The sequence below is a fragment of the Nymphaea colorata genome, chromosome 5 (genome assembly GCF_008831285.2).
Source record: "Nymphaea colorata isolate Beijing-Zhang1983 chromosome 5, ASM883128v2, whole genome shotgun sequence".
NCBI classification, from domain to species: domain Eukaryota; kingdom Viridiplantae; phylum Streptophyta; class Magnoliopsida; order Nymphaeales; family Nymphaeaceae; genus Nymphaea; species Nymphaea colorata.
Window position 1 is genome coordinate 12,905,356 of NC_045142.1, and position 26,503 is coordinate 12,931,858.

General features: G+C 37.2%; 2 protein-coding genes and 1 non-coding gene across 10 annotated transcripts; 2 read left to right on the forward strand and 1 right to left on the reverse strand.

Annotated features, from left to right (window-relative positions):
* Positions 1–345: 345 nt before the first annotated feature.
* On the reverse strand, positions 346–15,502 carry LOC116254111 (uncharacterized). Of its 8 annotated transcripts, XR_004172629.1 has the most exons (5): positions 15,254–15,502; positions 14,747–14,843; positions 3,030–3,268; positions 2,571–2,854; positions 346–811 (listed from the first exon to the last, which is right to left on the reverse strand). XR_004172629.1 is itself a non-coding variant. In XM_031629220.1 (3 exons), the coding sequence occupies exons 1-3, from the start codon at positions 15,385–15,387 to the stop codon at positions 614–616; spliced, it is 414 nt and encodes a 137-aa protein (XP_031485080.1). In that variant the 5' UTR covers positions 15,388–15,502; the 3' UTR covers positions 346–613. The 8 variants fall into 8 exon arrangements, 2 of the variants coding, with proteins under 2 accessions (XP_031485080.1, XP_031485079.1); XR_004172632.1 differs by lacking the exon at positions 2,571–2,854; XR_007573354.1 differs by lacking the exon at positions 346–811 and having other exon boundaries at positions 1,915–2,854; positions 15,269–15,502.
* A 3,241-nt stretch (positions 15,503–18,743) lies between these two features.
* On the forward strand, positions 18,744–25,156 carry LOC116253958 (uncharacterized). Its single transcript, XM_031628963.2, has 9 exons — positions 18,744–18,994; positions 19,105–19,167; positions 19,263–19,318; positions 20,022–20,115; positions 20,248–20,308; positions 21,601–21,682; positions 24,439–24,494; positions 24,602–24,665; positions 24,797–25,156. Exons 1-9 carry the CDS (start codon positions 18,863–18,865, stop codon positions 24,852–24,854), a joined length of 666 nt encoding a protein of 221 aa, XP_031484823.1. The 5' UTR covers positions 18,744–18,862; the 3' UTR covers positions 24,855–25,156.
* On the forward strand, positions 23,908–24,066 carry LOC116255332 (U1 spliceosomal RNA). Its single transcript, XR_004172838.1, has one exon. It is a non-coding gene; the product is annotated as a U1 spliceosomal RNA (small nuclear RNA).
* Positions 25,157–26,503: the final 1,347 nt, after the last annotated feature.

Here is a 26,503-nt window from a genome sequence, read left to right on the forward strand (position 1 = left end):
AATCTGGTTCCTTATCCGAATCCGAATCCGACTTTTAAATCAAAATCTGGTTCCGAATCCGAATCCGCCTTTAAAAATCCAAAATCCAATTAAAATCCGAATCCGACTTTTTATTTCAATATCCGATTTCAATCCGAATCCGACTTTTTATTTCATTATCCGATTTCAATCCGAATCCGACTTTTTATTTCATTATCCGATTTCAATCCGAATCCGACTTTTTATTTCATTATCCGATTTCAATCCGAATCCAAATATTTTATTTAAAGATCCCATTCTGATCTAAAGACTTTCAAATTTGACATCCAAAACTAACTTTTAAATTGCTAAAAAAATTCATTCCACCACTTCTTGTTTCTCACAGCTCAAGAAAGGGCCCACAAGGTAATATCTAAGACATTGTTACTACAATAGCTGCACATTGTGCCTGCCTAACAAAGTATCATATATTTTTTTACCAAGCGCCTCCATGGACGTTAATTACCAATGTTTTTTTAAAAACAAAACAGAAAACAAAAAAACGCCCAAAGCATAAAGGGCGACGAGCAAGACTGCCTAATAAGTTTCCACTAAATATCTAGGCATCTGCAAAAAACTATACAGTTTGAAGCTTTCAACGCCTCAATTCTTGTACTTCATAATCATGAAAGTTAGTGAGTCTTCCGGCACTTGAGGTTATCAATGAAACTTGATGGAATCTCTCTGGCTGATATATACACTTGAATTTGGTTTTCGTAGATATGTCAACTTCTATATTGTTAGCTAAGAAGGAACTAGAAGCATTGGCACCTGATGTTGGAGAATCCATAATCTGCATATAAAAAATAGAAAACTTTAACTAAACCATTAAAAACAGAAAGCTGGTTAATTTTCGGAAAGCGAAAACAAGAACTATCAAAAGCACATTGGAAACATTCGAAAGCAAAAAAGGGGAAGAAAAAGGAGAAGGGAAAAAAAAATGGTGGTCGGTATTGAAAAGTGGAAATAAAAATAAAGTGCATAATAGACATTGAAAATGCCAACTTGCTACTTAAGTATAAGAGAGCCCAATACCGACAAATTTTTAGGTGCTACAAAGAATACAGAAATAACATAGAAAACATCAACTTTGCCTTTACCATTGTATTTTCCTTATAGAATATCAGCAATAAGTTTGAAGTTTAAGAGCACAGCATAATTACCAGAAATCTTTTCAAGTTCTCATGCAGAGAAGAAAAGTAACACCCAAAACCATAAAATTAGCACTAAGGAAAGTCTTCCTGTGCACAGAACTATCTGCTAAAGATTGATAGCATCCTGGCAGCAGCTGCACAAGCACCGGAGAAAAGCAAATGCCAAAACAACTATTTGAAACTACAAAACCATACCAACAAGTGCAGCCAACCAGAAGCAGGCACATGCATAAAAAAAGAAAGTGACATGTCAGAAGTGACTCCTGCTATGGCAGATAGGAGAAAATGTGGAACTATGGAAACTGCATATATGATTGCACTTTACTTCTAACTCTGAAAATGAGGAAATATGCGAGCATGGGAAAGCATCATTTAGGTGTTTTGGTTACTAATATGTGCCAGCTACTTGGAAAGTAAGTTCCATCCATTGGGATCCCACATCATCATCCACTACCTTGCTTAAACCAAAATCAGTCACTTTTCAATACCCACAAACCATTATACTGAACGTGCGTCTTTCAAGAAAATTAAATCATATATTCGTGAAAAGGAACAAAACACACAAACCAGAAATGTCCAGCTTCTTGGCATTATTCTTTCATGTCTTCCAGAGGGTGGGGGTGGGGGAGAGGGGCGAGAGAGAGAGAGAGAGTGGGAACCAAATCTGATACATTATTCTGTATTAATCGTATATATGGTTTTTTTTACCAACAATATCAACTTTTTTCAAACAGATCTCTTTACATTAGCAAGATTCAGCCAAGAGGTTACATGAGCTAAGAAAAGCAAATGCAGGCCAAGAAGACCTACGAAACAGAGATAAGACTTTCATAGTTCTAGCTACTACGGTATTGCAGCAGAAGAAGAGCACAAAAAGGTCACAAAGTGGAACTTGTTATCCCAAATATGCAAGGATTACTTGTTTAAACTTTTAGAGTAACAAGAACATGTAAATGATCAGCTGAAGTTGCCCCATAACAGCAAAACACAACTTATGTCAGAAAAGAAATGAACAAGCAAGCTTGACAAAAGGCTGGCATTTAGGCCACAAGCATGACAGTCATCTCAACTTCTCAACGTTGTTGACAAGATAATAAACATGTTACTTCATCATCAGCGCCAGCGAGTGGTAGAACATCACCAGACATCATTACAAGTTCAACCGGCACCACTAACGTGCAAAAGCAAGGAGAAACTAGTGAAGTCGGAGCTTCTTTTGTGGAGATTACAGGTGACATCCAGACAGGAATTCAAGAACAACCCATCGAGGGAGGGCCGGGAGCTGCTGGTATGGAAGATACGGAAACAACCCTAATGCAGGGTAAGTTAAAACAAACTGCACAAGTTCAAAGAGAAAGATTTGAAGCGTGGGATGAAGCTTATAGACTTGAAAGCCACCTGTAAGTAAGGAAGGTGGCCGATTGAAAGAACCTTCTTACGCAGTAAGAGTGTATGCTCTTGCCCTGTCGAAGAGCTGAAGCTTCACCAAAAACAGGCAAAAATGAAACCAAAGTTGAAGAGTTTGGTTAAGGCCTGCCTGTTGCATTTCCAGAACCAAACAGATCACATCATCATATAGCCCATGAAGAGCACAACCTGCAGCCATGGAGTTCCAAGCAACCACATCCCTCTGCGGCATCTTCTCAGACACTTGGTATGCACTGTCCAAGCAACCACATTTGCTATACATATCATGATATCAATCAGTGCAGTTGCAACAAATACGTCGTTCATTTGTAATCAAATAAAACCAAAGTGCATCATCTTCCGACTTCAAACAAACATCTCGACTAGAAGAAAAAATGCCACAAGCAAACACATCAAAACCAGAGGCAAGAAAAAGCTTCAGAGCATTACCTTAGTGAGTTGGCGATGATAAGGGCGAGCACTTTTCAGGACGAAAAGGTCGAGTCTCCTCCCTTTTGGTACTGCACCGGTTACACGGTGGACAACAACTTCTACCACAACCTACGCCGTGCGTTCGCCTCCCTGCCCCTGGAAGCCAACGTTTCTTCGAATCTTTGGTGCAGGGAAGGAACGGTGCAGGGAACGTCAAGCATTCTTCTTTTTTTGTTTCCTTTTCCTTTTTTGTTTTTCTGTTGAGCCGTAGGGAAGAAGAAACGGGACCAATCATCTTCAATAACATTCATTTAACAACCAATAAAAACGATTGCTTTTACAAGCAAACAAAATGGGCGGGAAGCTTTATTTTCATTTTAAATTTGATCAACTTAAATTGAACTTAAAGGAAAAACTATGGTTTTTTAATTTCGTCCAACCTATAGCTAGTTGAAAATTGTAATATAAGTAATTTAAAAAACTATGGTTTTTTAATTTCGTCCAATCTAAAGAAAGTTGAAAATTTCAGAACAACATATATTATATAAGTAATTTAATAATATGACATTCTAATTGGACTCAGGTGTGAGTCGGAGCCGCACCCATGTTCGGTGCGTACCTGACTTGATGCGACGCAAGTGCGACATTAAAATAAAAGAGTTCGGGTGATTCACAGCTAAAAAAAAATTTAAAACTCTGACAACAAAACAACTTCTAAGTATATAGTATATAAAAAAGCTATTATTTGATATATTAGATAATTTATTAAATCGAACAATTTGTTATTTTGCTACTAGTTAAAGTTTTTATTTTCAAATTTGTGAATTATGTGTTATATATCAAACACCTAGGACATAGGTGCCTTTATGCAAGTGGAGAAGCTTTCAACTAAAATGAATATCATAATGCGTTTAAGATTTTCCATCAACTTTTTTTATTTTATGAGTTTAGCAGTTTAGCAGTTTGTTTGCTATCAACATTTTTTTTCATAAGTGACATACATGCCAATAGTTTTTCTTGACACCTTTACTTTCTTAAATATATAATATAGCTATACTTGAAACCAATTTGACGTAACAGTCCATTAAAACTTATAGCTTTAAAAAGTGTTTTTTTCATATTTTAAAAAATCTCACTTTTTTGAATTTTTTGATTGAAGTTTTCTTTATTATTTTTAATTAAATAAATATATTATTTAAGATTTCCTGCTAAGAAGAAGCTTTCATGCTTTCGTTATAAAAATTGTGAACATTGATCATTAATTGGTTTATTTGTAACTAATAACATATTTTAAATTGAGTAAACTATTATTTCATGATGATCAGTTGATCACTTATTGTCAATTATTAAATCGTGAGACCCATATTATTTATCATTAAAAATATTATTTAATGATTTTTTCTCATTTTATTGAGTTAATTAAAATAATTTATGTTACACCCATAAAAAAAGTGTTTAATAATATAAAATAATTTATTAATCCTCTTACCTTTATTACTATAATTATTCTTTACATAAACTTTTATAATTACTCCAATGATATGTAAGATAGTTTATTAAATCGAACAATGTGTTGTTTTCTTAATAGTTAGAGGCTTTTGTTTTTAAATTTGTGAATTATGTGTTATATATGAAATATCTAAGACTTTTGGATATATTATATGATTATACAAAATGATTTACTTGATTAATTGAATAAATAATTTTTAATTTCATAAATTAAAACTTTTTTATGAGTTCAAGACTTTTTTCATATTAAACATTTCTATTTGTGATTAATTTTTCATATTTTTTAAAATACTAATTTTATTGAAATTTTCTTATAGAAGTTTTTATTATTATTATTATTAATTAAATAAATACATTATTTAAGATATCCTGTTTAGTTGATGTCTTAACTATAATAGTTTGCTTGTTTACACAAAAACGTTTAATTAAATATAATATTAATTATTATTTTATTTGTTTTATATGATATAGTTTTGAATAGTTAAGTTAAATGGTATAAATAGTTTATATGCAACTTCGTAAAAACAATCCGTTATTAATCACATTATACCTTCATATACAGTTTATATTATTTTTATATCACAACTTTAAGTTAGTGCATTTGGTTAGACCTTTTGCCTAACCATCTCTACTTCAAAACGTGGGGTCACCAACTTGCATGTTTCGGATTCGGATATCATATCACGGTTTCGGATTCGGATATACTTGTTAAGATGGTTAAGTGTCTAATCGGATATTTACTTAAAACCGAATCTGTATCCGATTGGATAAGATAGTTCAATATCCGGATATTTACTTAAATCCAAATTCGTATCCGTATCCGATCGGATGTTACTTCTTAAATCCGAATCCGATCCGATTTCTCAATCGGATGTCAAATTACTAACCATATACGATTTTTTACAAGCGATTCGGATCAGATATATCCGATCTGTTGACATCCCTATTAGCAATATTATTCTAAAATAACATAAATTCTGTTCTTTCATTTCTTTTCTATCCAAACAAATTTTATAATCACACATTTCCTTCCCTTTCCTTCTTCATTCATTTCCTAGCTTTCCTTTTCTTTTCTTTTCATCCTTCCATTTTCTTTCCTTTCCGTTGGGCTCCCTCCATTGCAAGTGGGTTCAACTCTACTATTGTTCTTGTGTTTCTACTACCTTTTTGATATTTACCCTTTGCAAAGTATGGAATCCTCATAACCAACCAGCACCTTAAACACTGCTGCTCCACTATTGTGCATTCACAAGATTTTGTCATATGCTCATTATAAAATTGTGTGTGGAGTCTCTGTTCACTAATATATTCACAGTACGTCCGTTAAATTTACCTTCCACTCACATCACCTAAAGAGCTTCATCCCCTACCAACGCGTGAAACGAAATTTCTGGCATGGTGCCCTGTTTTGTCCATTCCTGCCTGCTCCTCTCCTTCTTCAACCATCACTTATCCTTCTTGTAATTCTCTAGTAGTCTCTTCCACTAAATACATGTGGGGATTTTTGGATGCATAACCTGAAGACCACCTCTCATCACATTGAAAGCACAGTCTCTTCCCTCACCTCTCCCTAATCTGATTCAGGCTTAGTCTCTTTACTAAAATTTGTTTCTTTGTTATCTCCCTGTTCATATTCAATGGTTTCCATGAAGAAGGTCTAGCAGGACGACCCTCTCTTTATAGCACATCTAGCCTCTCACCCTTTTCTTCAGCAACCCTAGCATACTCAAGGCTTCCAGCAATGGTTGAGGTTTGTTTGCCTGCACATCAACTCTGGTCTCATCCTTTAATCATCCTATAAAGGCACCAAACAGAGCTTCCATGGGCCACCCATAGATTATGATGCTCTTTTCCTCAAATTCGGCTTGGTATTCTATCGCAGCGCCCTTCTGGTGAATTTTGATAGCTTGATGTTGTAATCTAAGTAGGCTGATGGACAAACTGCATGGTTAAAGTACATACAAATTGAGGCCATGTCGGTTTCCCCTACTGCACATAAACCACTGGGACTATCTGATGGCTGCACCTTCCAAGTGCAACACTGCATGAGAGACCTGGTTCTCTGAAGGAACTCCTTGGCAATCGAAGCACTACTCAGCATAGAAGACCCAACTGAGTAGCCGGAGAGACTGGTGCGTCTCCCCCCATGTGGCTATGCTCCCCAGGGCTACTAGAAGAGTTCAACGTACCTGATCCTTCGTTCTCTAGAGATGCCACATTCAGCATATGAGTTCTCGTCGGGCCCTATTATGGGGTCATGGACTGGTCGCTCTTGCAATTTGATCTTCTTGCATAGTAGTGATGCTAGATTTTGCTGCTCATTGAGGACGACTACACCCGCAGATCGAAGTCTGAGAAACGTCACCCCATCTCGCTGAAACTGCGGTCAATGTCTTGATTAAATTTTACCATTACATATGTAGTTGACCTATTGAGTCCCCTCCCAGTTACAACCTGGAGCCCTAATGACCCAAACTCTTATTCCTGTATGCTTAAGTTTACTAGCTCTGCTAACATTTGTATATGCTACCAATTAGGCAAGCAACTTCCCAAGCAGCTATATCTGTGGGATGCCCTCTAATGTATGGATAAGGCTCGATGAAGCTCTCAACTTGATAAACCAGCCTAAGGCTGTCCTTAGAAGTTATTCACTAGCATGCTTATGCCAACATAAATCAATTAAAAGCAAACAACAAGAAGTGCATCAATAGGCTAGTGAAAAACATTACCAAGTATGGGTCTTACCATTCTATGAATATCTTCTTATGAAGCGAACTAACTTCAATTTTCCTTTATGTGTCAATATGTGTGTGTTTGTAGGGAGATTGAATCCTAATGGCTCATAGGGATTCCATCTTCCTAATGGCTCATAGGGATTCCATCTATTTACAGTCATTCGATTATATCCGTCGGGTCTCATGCACATACCTCGATGCATTCATCCGAGTGCGTGCATAAGAGACCGGATTCCTGTGACTAGCCAGATGAAACCATGTTTTGGTAGAACGTGGTTGCTCTTATAGTCTGTTCAGCCGACATAGCATCGGCTACTGTTGGTTGTCTTGTCCATGCAGATGAACCACAGTTGTTTGATATTAAAAGGAAATGGGTCGGTATCAGGTCCATGTTTGATGCTGCCTCACAAGGTGAAGCGGTGCCTCCCCTTTGCCATCAGCAATCACTACCATGCTCTGCTTGTGGGCGAATTGTGGAACACGATCTGCTGACAAGCATAATACATTGGCAGCCTACCAATAGCGAAGGGAAAGTGGGTCATCTACTTTTCGTTTTATTTATATGAAGAGGGGAGACAACCGCTCTGCTCATCTGCAGCCGTCAGCCATTAAGGGCAGCAGCAGCCTGCTGACAATGGTAGGAATGCAACCACCTCCCTCCTCATCATTTGAAGAAAAAAGAAAGGAGGAGGAGGCGTTTCACCTCCCCCGTGCTGTTGGTACGTTGCCGTTGCGCTCCAGTCACTGGTGGATTGTCTACTGGAGGACGGTAATAGCTTGCCATTGCAAGAGGCATCAATGTTCCCCTCTCATTGCTCCCCGTGAGGTAGCGCCGTGTGTCTACCAAATGCAAACTTTGTTAGAAGTTTTACTCTGCAGCAGAAGACTCCCTTTATGGATGCAGCAAGATCTCGAGCGTTCCCTGTGAAGAACAGCAAACAAGAGCAAGAGGAAGAGGAAGAGAAAGAAGACAAGTCAGTTTTTTCTTTTTGGGGTTTTCTTCCAAAGGGCTTCTCACGGATAATCATCTTGAGAGTTTGCTAGGAATTTAAAGCCCAGCCCTTTAGGTTTTCCCCAACCCTAGCTACGGTTACGTGGGAGATTCTTTAAGAGATATTGTAGGAGTACTTTTAGATGAAAATCTAGTAACTGCTTTGCAGTTACTAGATATTTGGATAGGGCTCAATGGCCACTATCCAACATCTCCCACTTGGCCATGAGACCGCCAGTTTTCTTCCACTATATGTGGGTTTTCTTTTCTCAGTTTGTTACGTGGTTTTCCTTAATTGGCTTATCCAGCGTAACCTAAACCTTTTCCGAGGTTTACAGCGAGGTTTTCCATTCAATGGTTTTTCCTTCGCAATCTTTCAAATATATTTCAGCCCCATATGAGCTACATGTTTTGAAAACAAGTCTTCAGTTATTCCCTTGGTTAAGGGATCAGCCACCATATCATTTGTAGGCAAATATTCTACTGAGATTTCATTTTTCTCGATCATTTCATGAACATAATGGTATTTCACCATTATATGTTTACTCTTTGAGCTGACAGCTCCATTTTTCATCAGAGATATTGCTGCCTGATTATCACAGTACAGTTGAACCGGTTCATGAGCAAGATCTAATTTCAAGTCTTTCAAGAACCGATTTATCCAGACAGCAAAAGTAGTTGCAATATTGCATGCTACATACTCTGCTTCTTGTGTGTGCTGAGCAACACATCCATGTTTCTTACAGGACCAGGCTATCGCCCCACCTCCAAAGAGAAAAACATACCCTGAAGTGGATTTACTATCATCTTTACAGCCTGCAAAATCTGCATCAGAATAGCCAACTAAAGTTAGCTCATCTGCTTGATAAGACAATTTCAGTCCTTTTGTTCCTTTAATATACCGAAAAATTCTTTTGACTGCTTGCCAATGAGGCCATCCAGGATTACTTTGATAACGACTTACCAGACCGATAGGAAAACTTATGTCTGGTCTGGTACAAAGCATTAAATACATCAGACTACCAACTGCTTGTGCATATGGAACATTTAATTTTTGTTGTCCTTCACTGGGACAATCACTCCTGCTTAAGTTTGCTCCTTTAGCTATAGGAGTCCCAATTGGTTTACAGTCTAACATACGAAATTTCTTCAAGATATGATCAATATACCGTTCCTGGCTTAAACTCAGGATTCTTGAGTTTCTTTCTCGAGTGATTTTTATTCCTAATATATAGGATGCTTCACCCAAGTCCTTCATTTCGAAGTTTTTGTTTAGCCAAGTCTTCGTTTTGTATATCATATCGTTATCATTTCCTGTTAATAATATGTCATCAACATATAATGATAGAATACAGAAAAGACTTCCACTTTTCCAAACGTATACACAGTGGTCTAGTTGGTTTGCTACAAACCCAAGTTTTGTAATTGCTTTGTGAAAAGCAAAATACCACTGTCTTGGAGACTGTTTCAGTCCATATAACGATTTATTCAACTTGTACACTTTGTCTTCTTTTTCCTTGATGACATATCCCTGCGGTTGAGTCATATATATAGTTTCTTTTAACTCATCGTTCAGAAAAGCAGTCTTCACATCCATCTGACAAATATCCAGGTCATAGAATGCCGCGATAGCCAAAATTATTCTGATTGATGCGAACTTTGCAACTGGCGAATAGGTCTCTGAGTAATCAATTCCTTCCTTTTGGGAAAAACCTTTCGCCACTAGTCTGGCTTTGAATTTTTCAACTGATCCATCAGCTTTATACTTCTTCCTTAGCACCCATTTACATCCAATGGGTTTTCTATCATTAGGAAGATCTACTAATTCCCAGACTTTATTCTTTTCTATGGATTCAATTTCTTCATCCATAGCATTCACCCAATCTGACGATTCATGTGAGCTTACCGCTTCATCATATGTCAGATTGTCAAACATTTCGTCAATGTCTGCTAGGTAGCATAGCTCCTCAGCCAAATATATATAATAATCATTTAAATATGAAGGAGGAGCTCTTGGTCTTTTATGACCTGATAACGTCTGAGATGATGAAGTATTCATATCAGTTGGTTCATTGCCTAACTGATCTTCAGTCGGTTCATTTCCTGACTGTTCCTCAGACGATTCTTGTTCAGTTGGTTCATTGCCAAACTGAACTCCAGTCGGTTCATTTCCTGACTGACCTCCAGTCGGTTCATTATCAGACTGTTCATCTGAATAAATCAGATCATCCAGTGTATCATTTCGATATTCCACTGGATCATAATCTTTATTATTGAGTTCTTCTATGAACTCTACATCTCTGCTTTCTATAAGTCCCATAGATGAATGATATAATCTGTAGCCCTTGGATCCTTTTGGGTATCCAATAAATATACATCTCACTGATCTATTATCTAGTTTATCCAATTTTGGATCTAGAATTTTCACATGTGCTACAGATCCCCATCTCCTTAAATATCTCAGATCTGGTTTTATACCAGTCCATCTTTCATAAGGAGTGGTTGGGACTGCTTTGCAGGGCACTCGGTTTATTGTATACATAGCTGTCAACACAGCTTCTCCCCAAAAAACTTTTGGTAATTGTGCTCCTGCCAACATGGATCTCACCATGTTCAAGAGGGTTCTATTACACCTCTCAGCCACACCATTTTGTTGTGGTGTCCTAGGCATTGTCTTTTGCCTATTAATTCCAAGGTCTTTGCAGTATTCGAGGAATTCACTAGAAGTGTATTCTCCTCCTCGATCAGACCTTATGATTTTGATGTTCCTTCCAAGTTGTCTCTCGACTTCAGATTTGTATTCCTTGAATTTCTCAAGTGCTTCAGATTTATATCTGATTAAATATATGTAACCAAATCTTGAGAAGTCGTCAATAAAAGTTATGAAATATAACTTGCCACTATGAGTTTGGACCCTGAAAGGTCCACAGATATCAGTATGAATTATCTCTAATAATTCAGTGGCTCGAATTACTTCAGATGGAAATGGTTTTCTTGTCATTTTTCCATATACACATGACTCGCATTTCGTAAAATCACTTAGATTTATGTCAGGTATTAAACCTTGTTGTGCTAGAGTCTGCATCTTTTTTATGCTTATATGGCTTAATCTTTCATGCCATAAGTTTACATTCACACTCATTGCACAATCGAAATAAGTAGAACTTGAAGCTTCATTCATGTCATTCAATTTGAACATACCATGTTCTTTTACAAATTTTCCACTAAACATGAGTCTTCCATGTTTTCCTACTGTTACTTTCCCTGGAATAAAACGTACTTCAAAACCTTTCCCAGTTAGTGCAGGAACTAACACTAGATTCCTCCTCATGGAGGGGACATACAAAACTTCGTTAAGTACAACACTTGTACCCCCAACATTTAAACGATATGCCCCAATTCCCATGACATCACAATAAGAATTGTTTCCCATATAGACTTTGTGGGTTCCTGGACTCAGATTTTCCATGTGGATCACTCCTTCTTTCGTCTTCGCAATGTGACGAGTTGCTCCTGAATCGACCCACCATCCAGTTAGATCTCCATCTGCAAACAGACATTCTGATACGACACAGATGACCTCTCTATCAGAGTCTCCTTGAGGCTTCCTTCTGTTGTAGTTGCCCCGACCAATGTTGTCTTTCTTACTCGGGAATTTTGTCCTGCAATTCTTTTTATATGTCCAGGCTTCCCGCATCTGTAGCATTTCACTACAGTTCCTTGAGATTTGTTAGTACCTGCATAATTGCTCTTGAACTTGCCATTGTTTCGATTTTTAAATTGTTTTGATTTTATAGGCACATGACTACCAGCAGGTTTTTCCTGGACTGTCATCAACTCTGTTCTATTTTTCTTAGTCAGTCGTTGTTGCTGTAGAGCTAACTGTATAGGAAGCTTTTCTAACGTAAGGGTATCAAATTGAACACTCAAAGCAGTAACTGCCATATCCCAAGAAGGAGGTAGGCTGTTCAGAATTGTGCTGATCTGCATATTGTCAGATATGACATTCCCTACCACAGCTAAATCTTTAGCCATGACCAACATCTTATTGACATGGTCCATTACATTATCTGACTCTTTCATCCTATAGGAATTGTATTGTTCTTGCAGTAGCTGTATGTGCATCGCAGTCATGGTATTGTATTTGGAAGCGATAGTATCAAACATATCCTTGGCAGTTGGACAATCCTCAAAGACTCTGATTTGATCATCTTCCATGAAGGCTAACATAATTGTTTTAGCCATTAAATCATCAGAAGAAAATGACTCATATGCCTTTTTCTCTTCATCTGTGTGTTTGTCTCCTAAAATTGGAAAAGGCTCGTTGATTACATAAACGAGTCTTTCTAAGGTCAAGACCAACATTATTCTACGCTTCCATGCATGGAAATTTGTCCCATTCAGTTTTTCAGTCTTAGCTAATTCAGAAGCTCCGACTCTTGATGTCATTTCTAAATTAATTTCCCATGGCAAGTTAAGAACAACAATAGCAAAGGGAAATAAAATTTACAATAAATATCACATCAAGAGGCCTTAAAATAAATATGCATGTACATCAATCTCAAACAACATTCTAAAATAATATTTAGAACTAGAAGATTAAAGATTAAATTTAGTACGTACATAACTCTTTTCAGAGTTATTTTCATTTTCAGAACCCTCTTTCTCCACTGTTTAACACGCTAGAGGGTGCCATACGTAATTTCGTATAAGAGCAAGGTTTTCTGCTAAAATTGCTAAATAAATTTTCGGAACCCCTTATTGCAATTTATAATAACGCTGAGAATCCCCATAAGTAATTTCTTATAAAGTTCCAGGTCTTTGACGAGAATAACTTTCGCGAGCCTCTTTTTGAAAAACTTTTCAGCAAAAAATGTTGCGGCTTTAATTTATGAAAAGTGTAACAACTTATTTAAAAATCAAGCATAATTGAAGGACATTTTTGTAATTTTTGAACTTGGAGTATAAAGTTCTTTCCGCCCGTTTTCTTTTTCATTTTCACTTTCGTTTTCTCTCTCCTCCCGAGAGTTCTTCCCTCTCGTGTGAAAACTACCGCAGCGCCTGTTCGTCCTGAGCGTGAAAGCTGCGTTGGTGCCGCCTCCTTGGTCCAAGCCGAGAGTTGCGCTCCGGCGGGGTTGCTCTAGGGTGGAGGATACGGCGTGAGGCTAGCTTCACAATACGGTGGTCACGCACGGTTGTAACTCGAGTGAGGGCGCATGAGTTGGTGGGACCGCATACTGGTCGGGTTCGGCGAGGTTGAAGGTGCACTTGATGGACTGCCCTGTTCCAAGCCGTGAGTTGTCTCAGTGCACCCGGCCGGGCTGGTTATTATGTTACTTAAAATGGAGGGGACCGCGTGAGGCTGGTTTCACAGAGCAGCGTACACCTCCCGCTCTCGGCAGTGGAAGGATAACGAGCCGTTGCTCCTTAATAACGAGCCGTTGCTCCCCTCCCTTGCTTACCCGAGCCTGACCCCAATCCTTTTGGGTAACTTCGTGCCACTCAGAGAGCGGCGGGAGCTTTTCCCTGTCAAGCAGGGAGCTAGCAAAACCAGTGACCGGAGCTTTTCTTGTCGGCATTAGAGAAAACAGGTCACCCACTGCTCACAGGTGAGTTTTGGAGAGTTTTGGATTTTTGGGTTTCCCTAATCTCTGGCTACACTCGAGTGACTGCCGTTTGCTGAGACAAGGGTAAACAGACAGAGAGAAAATTTTCTTGAAATCAGACGCGTCTTCCTCTGTGCTCAAGCCCAAATCACTTCTCTGCCATCATCAGGAGGAAGACGCCAGGGTTCCTAACGTTTGGTGTTGGCTGCTCATCGGCAGAGAAGGCAGGAGCAGAGGAGTCGAGGTTTACAAGAAAGTGGGTCATTAAAAAAATGTGAGAATGACAAGAACCACAAGCCCTAACGCTTTCTGCCCCTTTGTGAACAAATTTTCGTCACTCAGTTTTAAAGTTTGAGGGCAAAAAAAAAATTGCCAGACAAGGCAACAGGGACGATCACGGAGGATTTCTCATCTGTAACAGAGGGTTTTCAAAAAAAAGAAGGAATACTCAAACAAGGTATATATTTTCCTTTTTGTTCCTTTTTAGGTTCTCTGCTTTGTGAAGTCGACAATGCTGTCTGAAATTGGCAGCGTTGTCTGATACATGAGATTTTCTAGTCTACGGTGCCATAGACCAGAAAATCTCAAGGAACAGAGAACAAATAAACTGAAATACCATGTTCTAGAATAACAGGCACATAAATTTTATGGATCGATTTGCAGTCGTCATGTTTCTTGAATAACATGCATAAAAAATAATCGAGCATGCTAATTTGCGAACAGAAAGCCTTAACTTGCTTCATCCACGCAGCATAGTTCTTAAACCTTTGATCTAGCATGTTTTGATCATTCACGAAACATGATTCGGAGAACATGATGCATATTTACGCACTCACAGCATGATACATACTTAGGCATTCACCAAGGGCATCACAGAAGTCTGAAAGGACTTACTTGAGATCGAAAAACCAATGCTCTGATACCACTGTTAGAAGTTTTACTCTGCAGCAGAAGACTCCCTTTATGGATGCAGCAAGATCTCGAGCGTTCCCTGTGAAGAATAGCAAACAAGAGCAAGAGGAAGAGGAAGAGAAAGAAGACAAGTCAGTTTTTTCTTTTTGGGGTTTTCTTCCAAAGGGCTTCTCACGGATAATCATCTTGAGAGTTTGCTAGGAATTTAAAGCCCAGCCCTTTAGGTTTTCCCCAACCCTAGCTACGGTTACGTGGGAGATTCTTTAAGAGATATTGTAGGAGTACTTTTAGATGAAAATCTAGTAACTGCTTTGCAGTTACTAGATATTTGGATAGGGCTCAATGGCCACTATCCAACAAACTTTCCATCTATGATCCCCACAACAGTAGAGTTCACTGATGCTACAACAGAAAAGCGATTGGATATCAGATAAACGAAAGCAGAAAAAGAAACAGAAGCTTAAAATAAGTGATCGGGTAAATGGTCACATCCTATTTGCAGACCGGTCTTGCTTCTTCTCCTTCTCTTGCTTATTTGTATTTCTTGTTCTTGCTGTTGGTCCTGTGGTTGTCTCGTAGGTGCGGTGACAGACTCTGAGGCTAAGATGTTTGCAGGCCGGCATGATGGCTTTTAATTAACAGACAAAGAAGCTGAAGGAAGATACAAAAGGAAGATACAAAAGGTATAAAGGAAAACCAGAGAGAGAGAGAGAGAGAGAGAGAGAGAGAGAGAGAGACAAAAACCATGACAGGATTAATAAAAACCAGACAGAGTTCGTTCGCTTGAGCATTTTACCTGTAGCAGGTGAACTAAAGGGCCCCCATCTTGAAAAAGTAAACTTTATTATATATATATATATATGATGAGTCATTCACTAGACATTGATTAAAAAAAAAAAAAACTCGAGCATGAATACATGTATAACCGATTTATAACCAATGAAATGTTACTAAACAAGCATCCGTTTGTAAATTATCTAGTCATGTGAGAGAGGGTAAATTGGAGCCCTTTACTGAAGCAACCGAAACAATTGAGTCTCTTTGACATGCAACACGCCATTAATTAAAATCAAAACAATCTATAGAGGGAAAGGGATTAAATTGACCATTTAATTGAGAAAAAAGCTTTCCTGTGTACGTTGTCTCAGCAATGAAACATTTATTGGAAAGAGAAAATGGAAAATAAAATAGTTTGTTGTAACAAAACTTTGATGTTGTTTGATATTGTCATGAAAATGTGCAGTTCTGGCAAAAGTTTGTTAATATATTAAAACCAAATTTAGCTTCAGATAATGATGATAAAAATATGGCAATCATGGACGATCAATGTTAACGTTATAGGACAAATATCTATCAAACCATTACCACAAGAATCTCTCTCTCTATATATATATATATATATTTGTGTGTGTGTGTGTGTCTATCAAACCATTACCACAAGAATATATCTCTCTCTCTCTCTCTCTATATATATATATATATATATGTGTGTGTGTGTCTATCAAACCATTACCACAAGAATATCTCTCTCTCTCTATATATATATATGTGTGTGTGTGTGTGTGTGTGTGTGTGTGTGTGTATTCAAAGTGAATTCAAGTCAGCCAATTTTAATCCAATTAGTAGCCTTTCTGTGAATTACCTGAACTGAGCATCCCTTTATGTTTTATATTTTAATTGTTATTCTTATAGTAATGGCAAAACTGAGGTAAGCAGCCTTGTATATAATAGGCCAAGTGCTTGACTTTCAAAATCCAAATATGGAGCTCTTGACATATTTCGACCTAAAAAGTTTTAAAGCTAACCTTCTTTAGAAGGTTTATGTCATCAATTTTTGCAATCATAGGAAATGATCTGAGAGTACATGCATAGAAAAACAAGGGTTTGAAATTGACCAACAACATTCACAAAGACTTATGACACATTTAGCAACTGGGCAACAATAATTTACATTCAAAAACCAAATAAATAGCGGATATAATTACCTAAAAAGTAAGATGGAGTGAGTTGCCAACATAAGGCTATAATATCAATATATTAAAATAATAGAACCTAATGCAATGATTAATATCGACTTATAAATGATTTATATAAGAAAATAAAGGGATTTAATTCCAAATGAACGATAACAATAAAGCAACAAAATAACACGAATAATGCACAACTGAGACTCACCAGTTGCTGGCCCTCTGATTGTTGATATTCCTTTTCTCGTGTCCATAACAAAGTGCAGTCAGCAATAGGTTCAACATCTTTTATGACATTTCCAACTACGAAACCCTGAAAATCACTTGAAGTTGCAATAACAATGTGACATTGTAAACCATACAATTTTTTAGCAAAAAGCACCATGACATGGATAGAAACTCACGGCTTTGGTAGAGGTTCTTTAGTTTCTCTATTTATTTATTCAACGTGACTTTCTAAAATGTTATTTTCTCTTGCTTCACAACATAATATCATTACCCAACATTTTGACAAACTGAGTCTATCTTCTTCAAGGCTTAGTTTTCTTCAACAATGCACATAGGCTCTACAATGCTATTGACAGATTCTCAGGTGCTAGCAAATGAAACCATTTTATTGTGAAACAACAACTATCATATGAAGTGAGCTAAGAGTAGTACAAAGAAAAATGAAGTGATTTAAAGTTCACCAACAACATTCATAATGATTTATGACACATTTAACAAACGGGCAACGAACAAATACTATTCTAAAACCAAATAAATTAAAAGTTGATAGAGCTACTTGAATAATAAGATGAAATGAGTTACCAACATGATGCAATAATCCTGACCTATTAAAGTAACAGAACCTAATACATCAATAAGTATTGATTTATAAATGAAAATGGTCAAGGCCATAAAGGGACACACATGAATGATAACAAGCCAGCGTAATAAAGAAAATGATACACAACTAGAATTGGCAATTGCTGGTGCTCCATTTGTGGACTTGTTTCCTCGTCTCTATAACCAAGCGAAATCATCAATAGGTCCAACAACTTCTATCACATCTCCAACTAGGGGTGGACATCGGGCCCAACCGGCGTGTTTAAAAATAAAAAACATTTTTTAATAATAAAATAATGTTTTAAAATATAAAATATATTTATTAATAATAAATATATATTATTAAAATAAAAAAATTAATATATATATATATATATATATATATATATATATATATATATATATATATATATATATATATATATTAAACTTAAACGGGCCGAACCGACGGCGGCCCAACCCGGCCCGGCCCGACGCCCACCCTTATCTCCAACTATGAAACCATGAAAATCACCTTCTCAATTTGCAGCAATAATATGACATTATGAATTGTGCGATTTTTGAACAAAAGCAATATGACATAGACAGGTACTGACACTTGGTGAGGGCTCTTCTGTTTCTTTGTTTATTGCTATAACACGACTTCGGCAATACTGTTTTTTGTGGGTTTCTTGTCATTCTGCCTAATGCAATCGAATGATTTATCCACCAAGGTCGAACAGGTTGACTATTGACTCCACAGGGAAAGATATGTGTTCTTTCAAACTCCATCATGTTCTTCACCAAGGTCGAAAGACACTTCATTGCAATGGATAGATTTCTCTACTGCGATCAACTGTTTATGAGGCAACAAACGTCATGGCAGGTCATTAGTGCCAAAGGCATTTAGATATGTAATGTCTCCAAACACATGTAGGTAAAATCACAAAAATGATTGTAATGTGTTCAAGGGTGTCCAGGTAAAGTTAATGAGAAAAGTGTCATTGCTGTGTTCACGGGCATTTATGTAATTTGATAAGACTTTTTTTTTTTATTCATGAACATTTTTCGGAACATATTTTTGACAAATTGGTCACATAAATCCTAATTTCTTCACTGTCTTGACAAAAATTGCCAAAAACAGTTTTAGGTTTTTTTTTTTAATTAGCCGAGAAAGAAGTATTTTTTAACAACGTCGAAAAGTTTAGTCTGCTTTGCAAATATTCGTTGAAAACGGAAATCGTGCCCTGCTCATCAGACGCTGATTCACTTGTTTCGTAGTTCATAGTTCCTCTCTAGACCCTCCAGGGACGAAGCAGCGTCCATGGCGAAGAAGGCGGTCATCTCTTTCCCCATGGTCTTCTCCATCCTCTTCGTCTTGTCCTTGAGGCCATCCGCTGCTTCCTACCGGCCTGGAGATATCGTCCCAATGAGCAGAATGGGACAATATCACTCTGTAACATTCCTAGCCTTTATCCACGCCTTTTTTTTATTTCTTCCATCTTTGGAAAATTTCACGAGAAATTAGTCGACGAATCTTTGGTTGGTTTTTCTTGTGAAGCTCAGATGCGCACCCCTTGGCACGATGTGATCGGAAAACACTGTCCCATCTTCGCCGTTAATCGCGAGGTATTCAATTATGGGCTCCACTGGTCGGACGATTGAAATTACGATCTTGATTTTTAGGATTCTTAATATTTTTATTTCCTCTTTCTCTGAAACAGGTTTTGATGCCCATCGCTAAACCTACCGGTTATACTGGCGCTGATGCCTATAAAATGTAAGGATTTCTACGCGTAGTTTCTCTCATGTTTTATCACCTTCCTGTGCTTATATTTTCTAGGGATGTCATTTGTTAGTTTGTTGTTATTATCATGACCTATGTGTGTTAAATGAATTCCAAGAGCTAGAAGGGAGCAGTTACACCTGATGTATTTTATGTAGCCTTATGATGGATTTTGTGCCAAGTGGTAATGATGTTTGTTCGGCTATGAGTTAGAATAATCCCATGATAATATTACATTCATGTTCTATTTGTTTGAAGTAGATGTCTTTCCCAAGCATCCATATATATGGTCACATTTAAGGGATTTGCATTGTCATAGGGTCATGCCGGTGCCCCTGTACATATTTGCACTGTAATTTGTAAATTTGGTTTAGGAGATTTTTATGCTTGCATAAATGTTACTTGGGAAGGGATTTTACTAGAAGTTGAGTTTTTATCTTATCTTTCCTTCATCCATACACTTCATTTGCTTAATTGGTGGTTCTCTTGTTGGTTATTTTGTCTTTGAATGGCATGGCTGGACGAATAGTTGCCCTATTCATTTCATCCCTCTGGTTCCCTTTCCCTTTCTGATGCTTCCTTAAGCTGATAGTTTCTGCTTTGCGGATTATGATATAGATTTAGTCACCTTTCTCCTTTTCTTTCAAGTTTGCATCTTTACGTAAGTGACTGATTGAAACTTTGACGTGTCATGCAGTTCATTCCAAGTTGGAAGGGAGAAATATTTCATCCCATGGCTACTTGTGATTAATCGCAAAAGCACTGAAGTTCCCATGATTGATGTACACTTGGTTAGACTTATTGCCGATCTCTAGATTTTGAGCAATATGCTTAATTTGTGAATATTGCAGTGTCATCTTTCATGTTGTTATATATGGTTCTTGTACAAAGCAATGCTTATTTCTCATGTAATGTTCTTCCAGACGTATTCAGGAAATGACATACATGGTGTTACTGCTAAAGTTATTGACATGCCTCATCGCTGTATGTATCTTCTCATCTGCCCATTCTTTTCTTGCTGATGCTTTTTTTTTTCATTTTGTTCTTTTCCTTTTCTTGCTTCTCATTTTCTTGTCAACTAGAGTTTTATTGTATATTTGCATCTTATTGGAAACCAATTACCTACCTGATTGTGGTTGTGAAGTTTGTCTTTACATTCATAAAGTGCTTCTACTTCCAGCTGCAATTTAAATAAATGTTGTTATTTTGGTGACTGTTAACTATTAAGACAAGAAAACCCCATTGTTCATGTTGGCGGTTCTATAGCTTATTTATCTTAGGTTTTAAGCTTTTCTGCCTTATCTCGAGTAGGAGAAAACCATTTACTAGTGCAAGAATTCAATTATTTGAACAACTTGAGTGGTGAAAATGTGACTTGGTATTTCTTATCACAAGTCACTTGCTAATGAATGATTATCTCGTACAATGTTTTTTATGTCTTTAATTGAATTTAATTAATATGCCATGGGGAACTAGTGCATTTGGAAAATACAAGAGATTCAACACAGACCCACAAGTATGAACTTAGAAGCTCTGAGTACACAACTAATAACGCTGCTTCAGTGAAAAGGAAAATATTCATTAAATAACACATGTAGAATATAAAGGAAGGCAAAGCCTCAACACATACAGGGAAGAAAAGGAGCTAGCTGAACGGCTGGCCTAGTCAACCAATTATTGGCTGAAAGACAGGGCAGAAAGGAAAAAAGATGAAAAAGCGAAAATAAAATGCAAAAAGGACCAATAGATCACAAATGAATGGAGAATATGCATATTGTGTGTGAACCAAGAATACTATATATGCACTATCTGCACATATACAGATACGGTCCTTGAAGCACATACACACTGACACACATAAAAGAGTTCAGCTTTGACATCCAAGCTCTTGCTTGAGGCAGGGAAAGATAAGATGGGGTTTAAGTTTGGCTAGAATGGACTGCTCTATTGGTGCTGAGGAATGTTTGAAACCATGGAAGTGAAAATCAAGCCTCAGACAAGCTCTTTTGGTTTTTTTTTTTTGTAATTCTTTCTAGTAACTGGAATTCCTTTAGGATAAAGTTGAATTAGAATTGAACTGTGAAACACTGGCAAATGTAGTATTCCTTTGGGCTGAAAATGAGATAAGAATTTTCAGTTCAGAAACAGCTATAGTTGCACTTTTCAGGCTTAGGAACTGCACCTATGTATTTGCTTGGAATCTGGTCATTCTTTGTTCTTTAGTTATTGATCAACTTTCAAATCAAGGTGGTATAAACATGCCTTCATTCATGCAGATATTGAACTTCACCAGGACATACGGAAGCAATTCTGGGATCCTGAACATTGGCCAAAACATGTGCTTGTCCGCTACACATGGTTAGATCCTATGAATTGCTCTTGTTTGTGTAGGCTGTTCATATGCTATGCTATAATTGCTGGATGCCTTAGCATGGAGAGAGAATAATATTAGACTGCAACTTTTCTGCATGTTTATAGCTATTATTCATTTGATTATAAAAATTTGCAAATTTCTTGTTTGTTGTGCAATTTGGATGTCAAATACACATCCAAAGGTACACGTGAATTTAAGGTCTAAGGAAAACATATCGCTTATATTTTAACTATGTGGATATTGCTTCATGAACATTTTGTCATGTAGAAATTTCACAGAGATGGTGACTTTAGTGTCTATAAATGGATATTTTGGTTGTAGTTTATAAGTGTACTTTTTATGAACCATTTGTAGTTTGAAATGGCTTCTGGCCTTCTAAAAGTGAGATTTCTTATAAATCTCTTACACTTCTAACAAGGGGCCTACCTTCTTTTGTAGCTTATCTGAACTCGAGGATGAATCCATGCCAAAAGTGTGATTTGGATACTGAAAAGATAGTCCATCATGCAGTTTCTTACTTTACCCCAAAGCCACATATATTGCATCTTTTTTTAAAAAAAAGAAACATGATATTAACATTAGAAAAGATAGATTAAAAAAAAAGGTTTAACATATTTTTTTTGCACGCTTTACTCCTGCCACTGAAGCTGCTTACAAAAAGGTGTTGTTGCTACATTGCACGATTCTTCAAAAAGAGGGCCGCCCCTGGGCATGCCAGTGCATGTCGCGTGCTGCTGACCGCATCCACCTTTTTTCAGTAAAAAAAAAAAAACTTTTCCATGTAAAAAGCACTGCTTTCTTCTCTCACCCATGCCATTCTTTTCAGTGACCGTAAACCTAAAGATATCAACACTCTTCTCCCTTGTCTTCTCATTTCTTTCTCTCTTCCTTTTCTTTCCTTTTTCCTTTTCTCTTTCTCCTTTTCTTACGCTCTTATTTTCCCCTGCTCTCTCTCTCTCTCTCTCATCCCTTAAAAAAGATGATAGGTCTGCCCCTATTTTTTAAAATAATTGTTTTGTTCAACATAAAATTTAAACAATGGACTAAAATGACCTTCAAAATAAATTTTGATTTTCAGAAAAAAATATTAATAGGTATATATTTTTTTACTGAACTTCGCACATTTCCATGTTCTAATTTTCATTTGTGACTGCACTAGTTTGCTACATTGGGTATCCTTCATGATGTTGTGATTGTGAATGTTAGCTCTAGTTGTCATTGTTTAAATTTTAAACTTAAATTAAATTATTCATCATCATTTTTATCATTTTATCTGGTTGTTTTCGATGTTTTCTTATTAGTTTCTCACTTGTTTTATTTTTACCTAATTTTTGTGATATTATTTATTTGTTTCCAAATTGCAGAAGACTTTCTTGAGAAAAACAAGTTTGCCAAAGAATACCCAAGAAAAACCTCTTCATTGAAAACCTGAGAATAATATAATGAGTTGGCCTTAGATCCTGTACTTGCGCATCTGATTCTTGTTCTTGCTTCAGTGGTTGGCACTGACTGTTGATGTTTGGAAGTAGTCATCACTCTTCTATCGAAGTATTAGAATATCCCCTGTATTTCCTGGGAGCATGAAGATCCTATAACTCTTGCATCACAAGCGGATGATAATTATTCATCTTACGAAGACTATATAGTTCCTTCTAAGTGGAAGACCAGTGTTCTTTTTCTTTTGAACCATGAAACATAGGAACCCACTTCTAGAAGAAACTTTCAACTGAACACACTTTAAGGTGATGGAATGAGGTGCTAGCCACTCATTGATTTGATGGATTAAGCCACCGTAAAAGAGGCGCAAGGAAGCTTGGTAGAGTGGAAAGGGGCCTCGATTATTGTGGATAGTCCAATTCAAGCTCTACGGGCATTATTTATTTTGCATTGGTGCTGTGCATATCATATTGTCGTATGATACATCACAATGTTTAATGTAACAGTTGAGAAAACTGTTACGTTACACCCTTGTAACTAGTTATAGGAGTGTAACTACCTTTTATGATACTGTGTTGTATTGCATGTTACGGTACAATACACCTTGTATTACTCTATATGAGGTTGGCAGATGAAAGGAGATCTGGATCCCTTTTTTCCATTGGGGTTTAAAACTCCCTTCACACTCAATGCAAAACCCTCGCAGTTGTACTGATAAATTGTTATGGATGTGTTTGTGTGTTTCTTTTATGAATTTAGTTTTTAACTTTTTGTACTTACCTGAACGGGGTCGATCGATGATCAAGAAGGCTGATGGCCTGGGTTGACTGCCTCCATTGCAATTGGGAGGAGAGTCCCTCCACCACCTCCCCAAGTTGGAGAGTGGATGTCATAATTTGTGGTAGCGGGGGAACACATTCACAAGCCCCCACCAAATACAAAATAAAATTTGAGATAGTTTCTAATGTTTGGGTTTTGAGTTGTGAGTGTAGTTGTCTTCAGTAGAGTTAAAATGGATTTGATGCCACTTTGGGGAGGCCAGGTTAAGGTTTGATTTCATACAGGGCTGCGCGTGATTAGGGCACTGGCTTGCTATTTGAAACTAAACTCATAAGAGAGAGAGAGAGAGATGTCTTAGATTTGGCTTTATAGCTGGACAAGGAGGTCTCAGAACCTCAAGTATGTCAGAGAGCAGTTGCAACTAGAGAAACTGTTTCCTGTTACTGTCCCCATTTTCATAATTGCCAATTGGTCTTCCATAATTTGCATATTTCTTTACTATGATTTGTAATTTTCCTTCTAGGGAGGAGAAATCAGAGATCGATGTTGCTGGTGGCTTTTATGTACTATTTGCTTCAGGTAATGCAGATATATTATTGCAGATGCACATATACCTGAGGTACACATGCACAGTTGCACACTAATCCAAGTCAAAATCATTCAAAAACCTCTGATGATGTTTACAGGGCTTGTATTATCATTTATTCTGGCAATCTATGTGTTGCAATCCTCCCAAGACAAGTTAGCAAGGTAATTTCTTGCCTGATTTTGACAAGGTCCATTTGCTTTTGTATTTCTAATTTCCTCCTATCTCACTTCATAAAGCACTTGCATGGTATAGAGAAACCAATAAATGGTTCTAACCATCCTTTAATATTCAGATTTGTAAAGGAGACCATTGCTGAAAGCAGCGTACCTGGAGAGGCAAAGGTTGAGTAACTTCCTTTATTCTCACAAATGGTGCTACTAATTCTTTGACAAAACTGCTATGCAAGGCTGCATGGAATTGATCAAGTACTTGTCCACAATTTGGTTTCTACTTTTGGAGATCCTAGAAGGTAGACGGGGGGCTGGAAGTGCTACTGAAAGTCATATTTTCTTCTAGCTGAATGTATGCTTTTGTTCCATGAGGTTGCTCGATACTGAAACCATTTCCTCTGCTCAGTTGAGACCTCCATGTTTTCCACTGAACTATAAAGACAACAAGCTTTCATTTTTTATGGGTAGCTTTTTTTAATGCAGATCCTATTTGTGAGTGTTGTTGCTATGATATAAAGTTTGATTGATATATCTGTCAGACTGCTGTACCTATGTAGTGCTGTGCGACCCATGCTTATTTTGTGCATAAAAAGGAAAAGGAGTAACGTGTTCGTTGGTACATTAACATCGTAACACCACAGTCGTACCACCAAAGTTGTACTTGATAGCTAACTTAGGTTATGGTCACGTGCTGCATAGTGACAAGAAGGTGATCTAGATGCAGGTGCCTATATGGAGAGTTTTGGTTTGGGGTCTGACACCTTAACACCGTTGGACGTGGGCTTCGGTTGAATTTGGTACAGCCAAAAAATTAAAATTTTGAAACCACATTTTGATGTGTTTTGTGCACCGTACTTGTGCATGAAAAAACTGTGCAGGAGGATGATTGTGGGACCCATAAAATCTTTTTTTCCATCTAAACCTTGAATAGAAAATGGATTGACTGCACATGCTTGCACTTTTACTTTATGTGCTTTTTCTTTGTAAAACCTTGCTTTGCAAGCTTGCATGGCCTTTTGCTGTAACTGTGGCTGTGAATAGTTTATTGTCATCTCCAGTTGTTCCTTTCTCGCATGGGTTGTCGGCTTCAATCACATTTACGATCTACCGATTTTGCCTTGATAAAGAAATTCATCCATTTCCTTGGAAGAGTCGGCCTTGGTGGAGGGTCGACCTGCATTAGTGACAGAGTTTGAAGATGTCAAATCATCTGTCATCTTCATCTTCATGAAGCACAATGGCATGAAGTCATGAAGATGAAAAAAATATTATTATAAGAATTCATATTGAAGAAAGGTATAGAGAAACAAAAATACGAAGTCCGAGGTCATAAGAAGCAGTGAGTAGATCCATTATCCATATACCGTCATGCTTTTGTTCTGAATTGTATGATTTGTTTATAATGTCACACTGTTATTGCAGATTTAGAACTTCATGTCCATGGTTGGACATTCAAAAAAATCAAATGAATTTTTCCACCTACTGACAAGCTTGCTTGGTTACAGACTTGACAAGTGAATGCTACCACAAGTATGAAACTCCGTTTTCTGCCCACCGTATCTTGATTAGCAACCGGTTGGATATTAGAGTCGATCAATTAATATATTGCACCTTTGAAAGAAACCATACATCTTGGAACCAAATCAGACATTGGTTTTCGCCTGAGATTAGTAAAACACACCATGGAACTTAAGTGGACACTAGTTTCACCTGTAAACCATGGAATGAAATCACATAACTTTTTTGTCATAAATTGCTATATTTTTATCTTCTTCAAATTACGTCAGGGCATAAATCTCTTGTCTATTTTGCTTTCACCTAAAATCCTT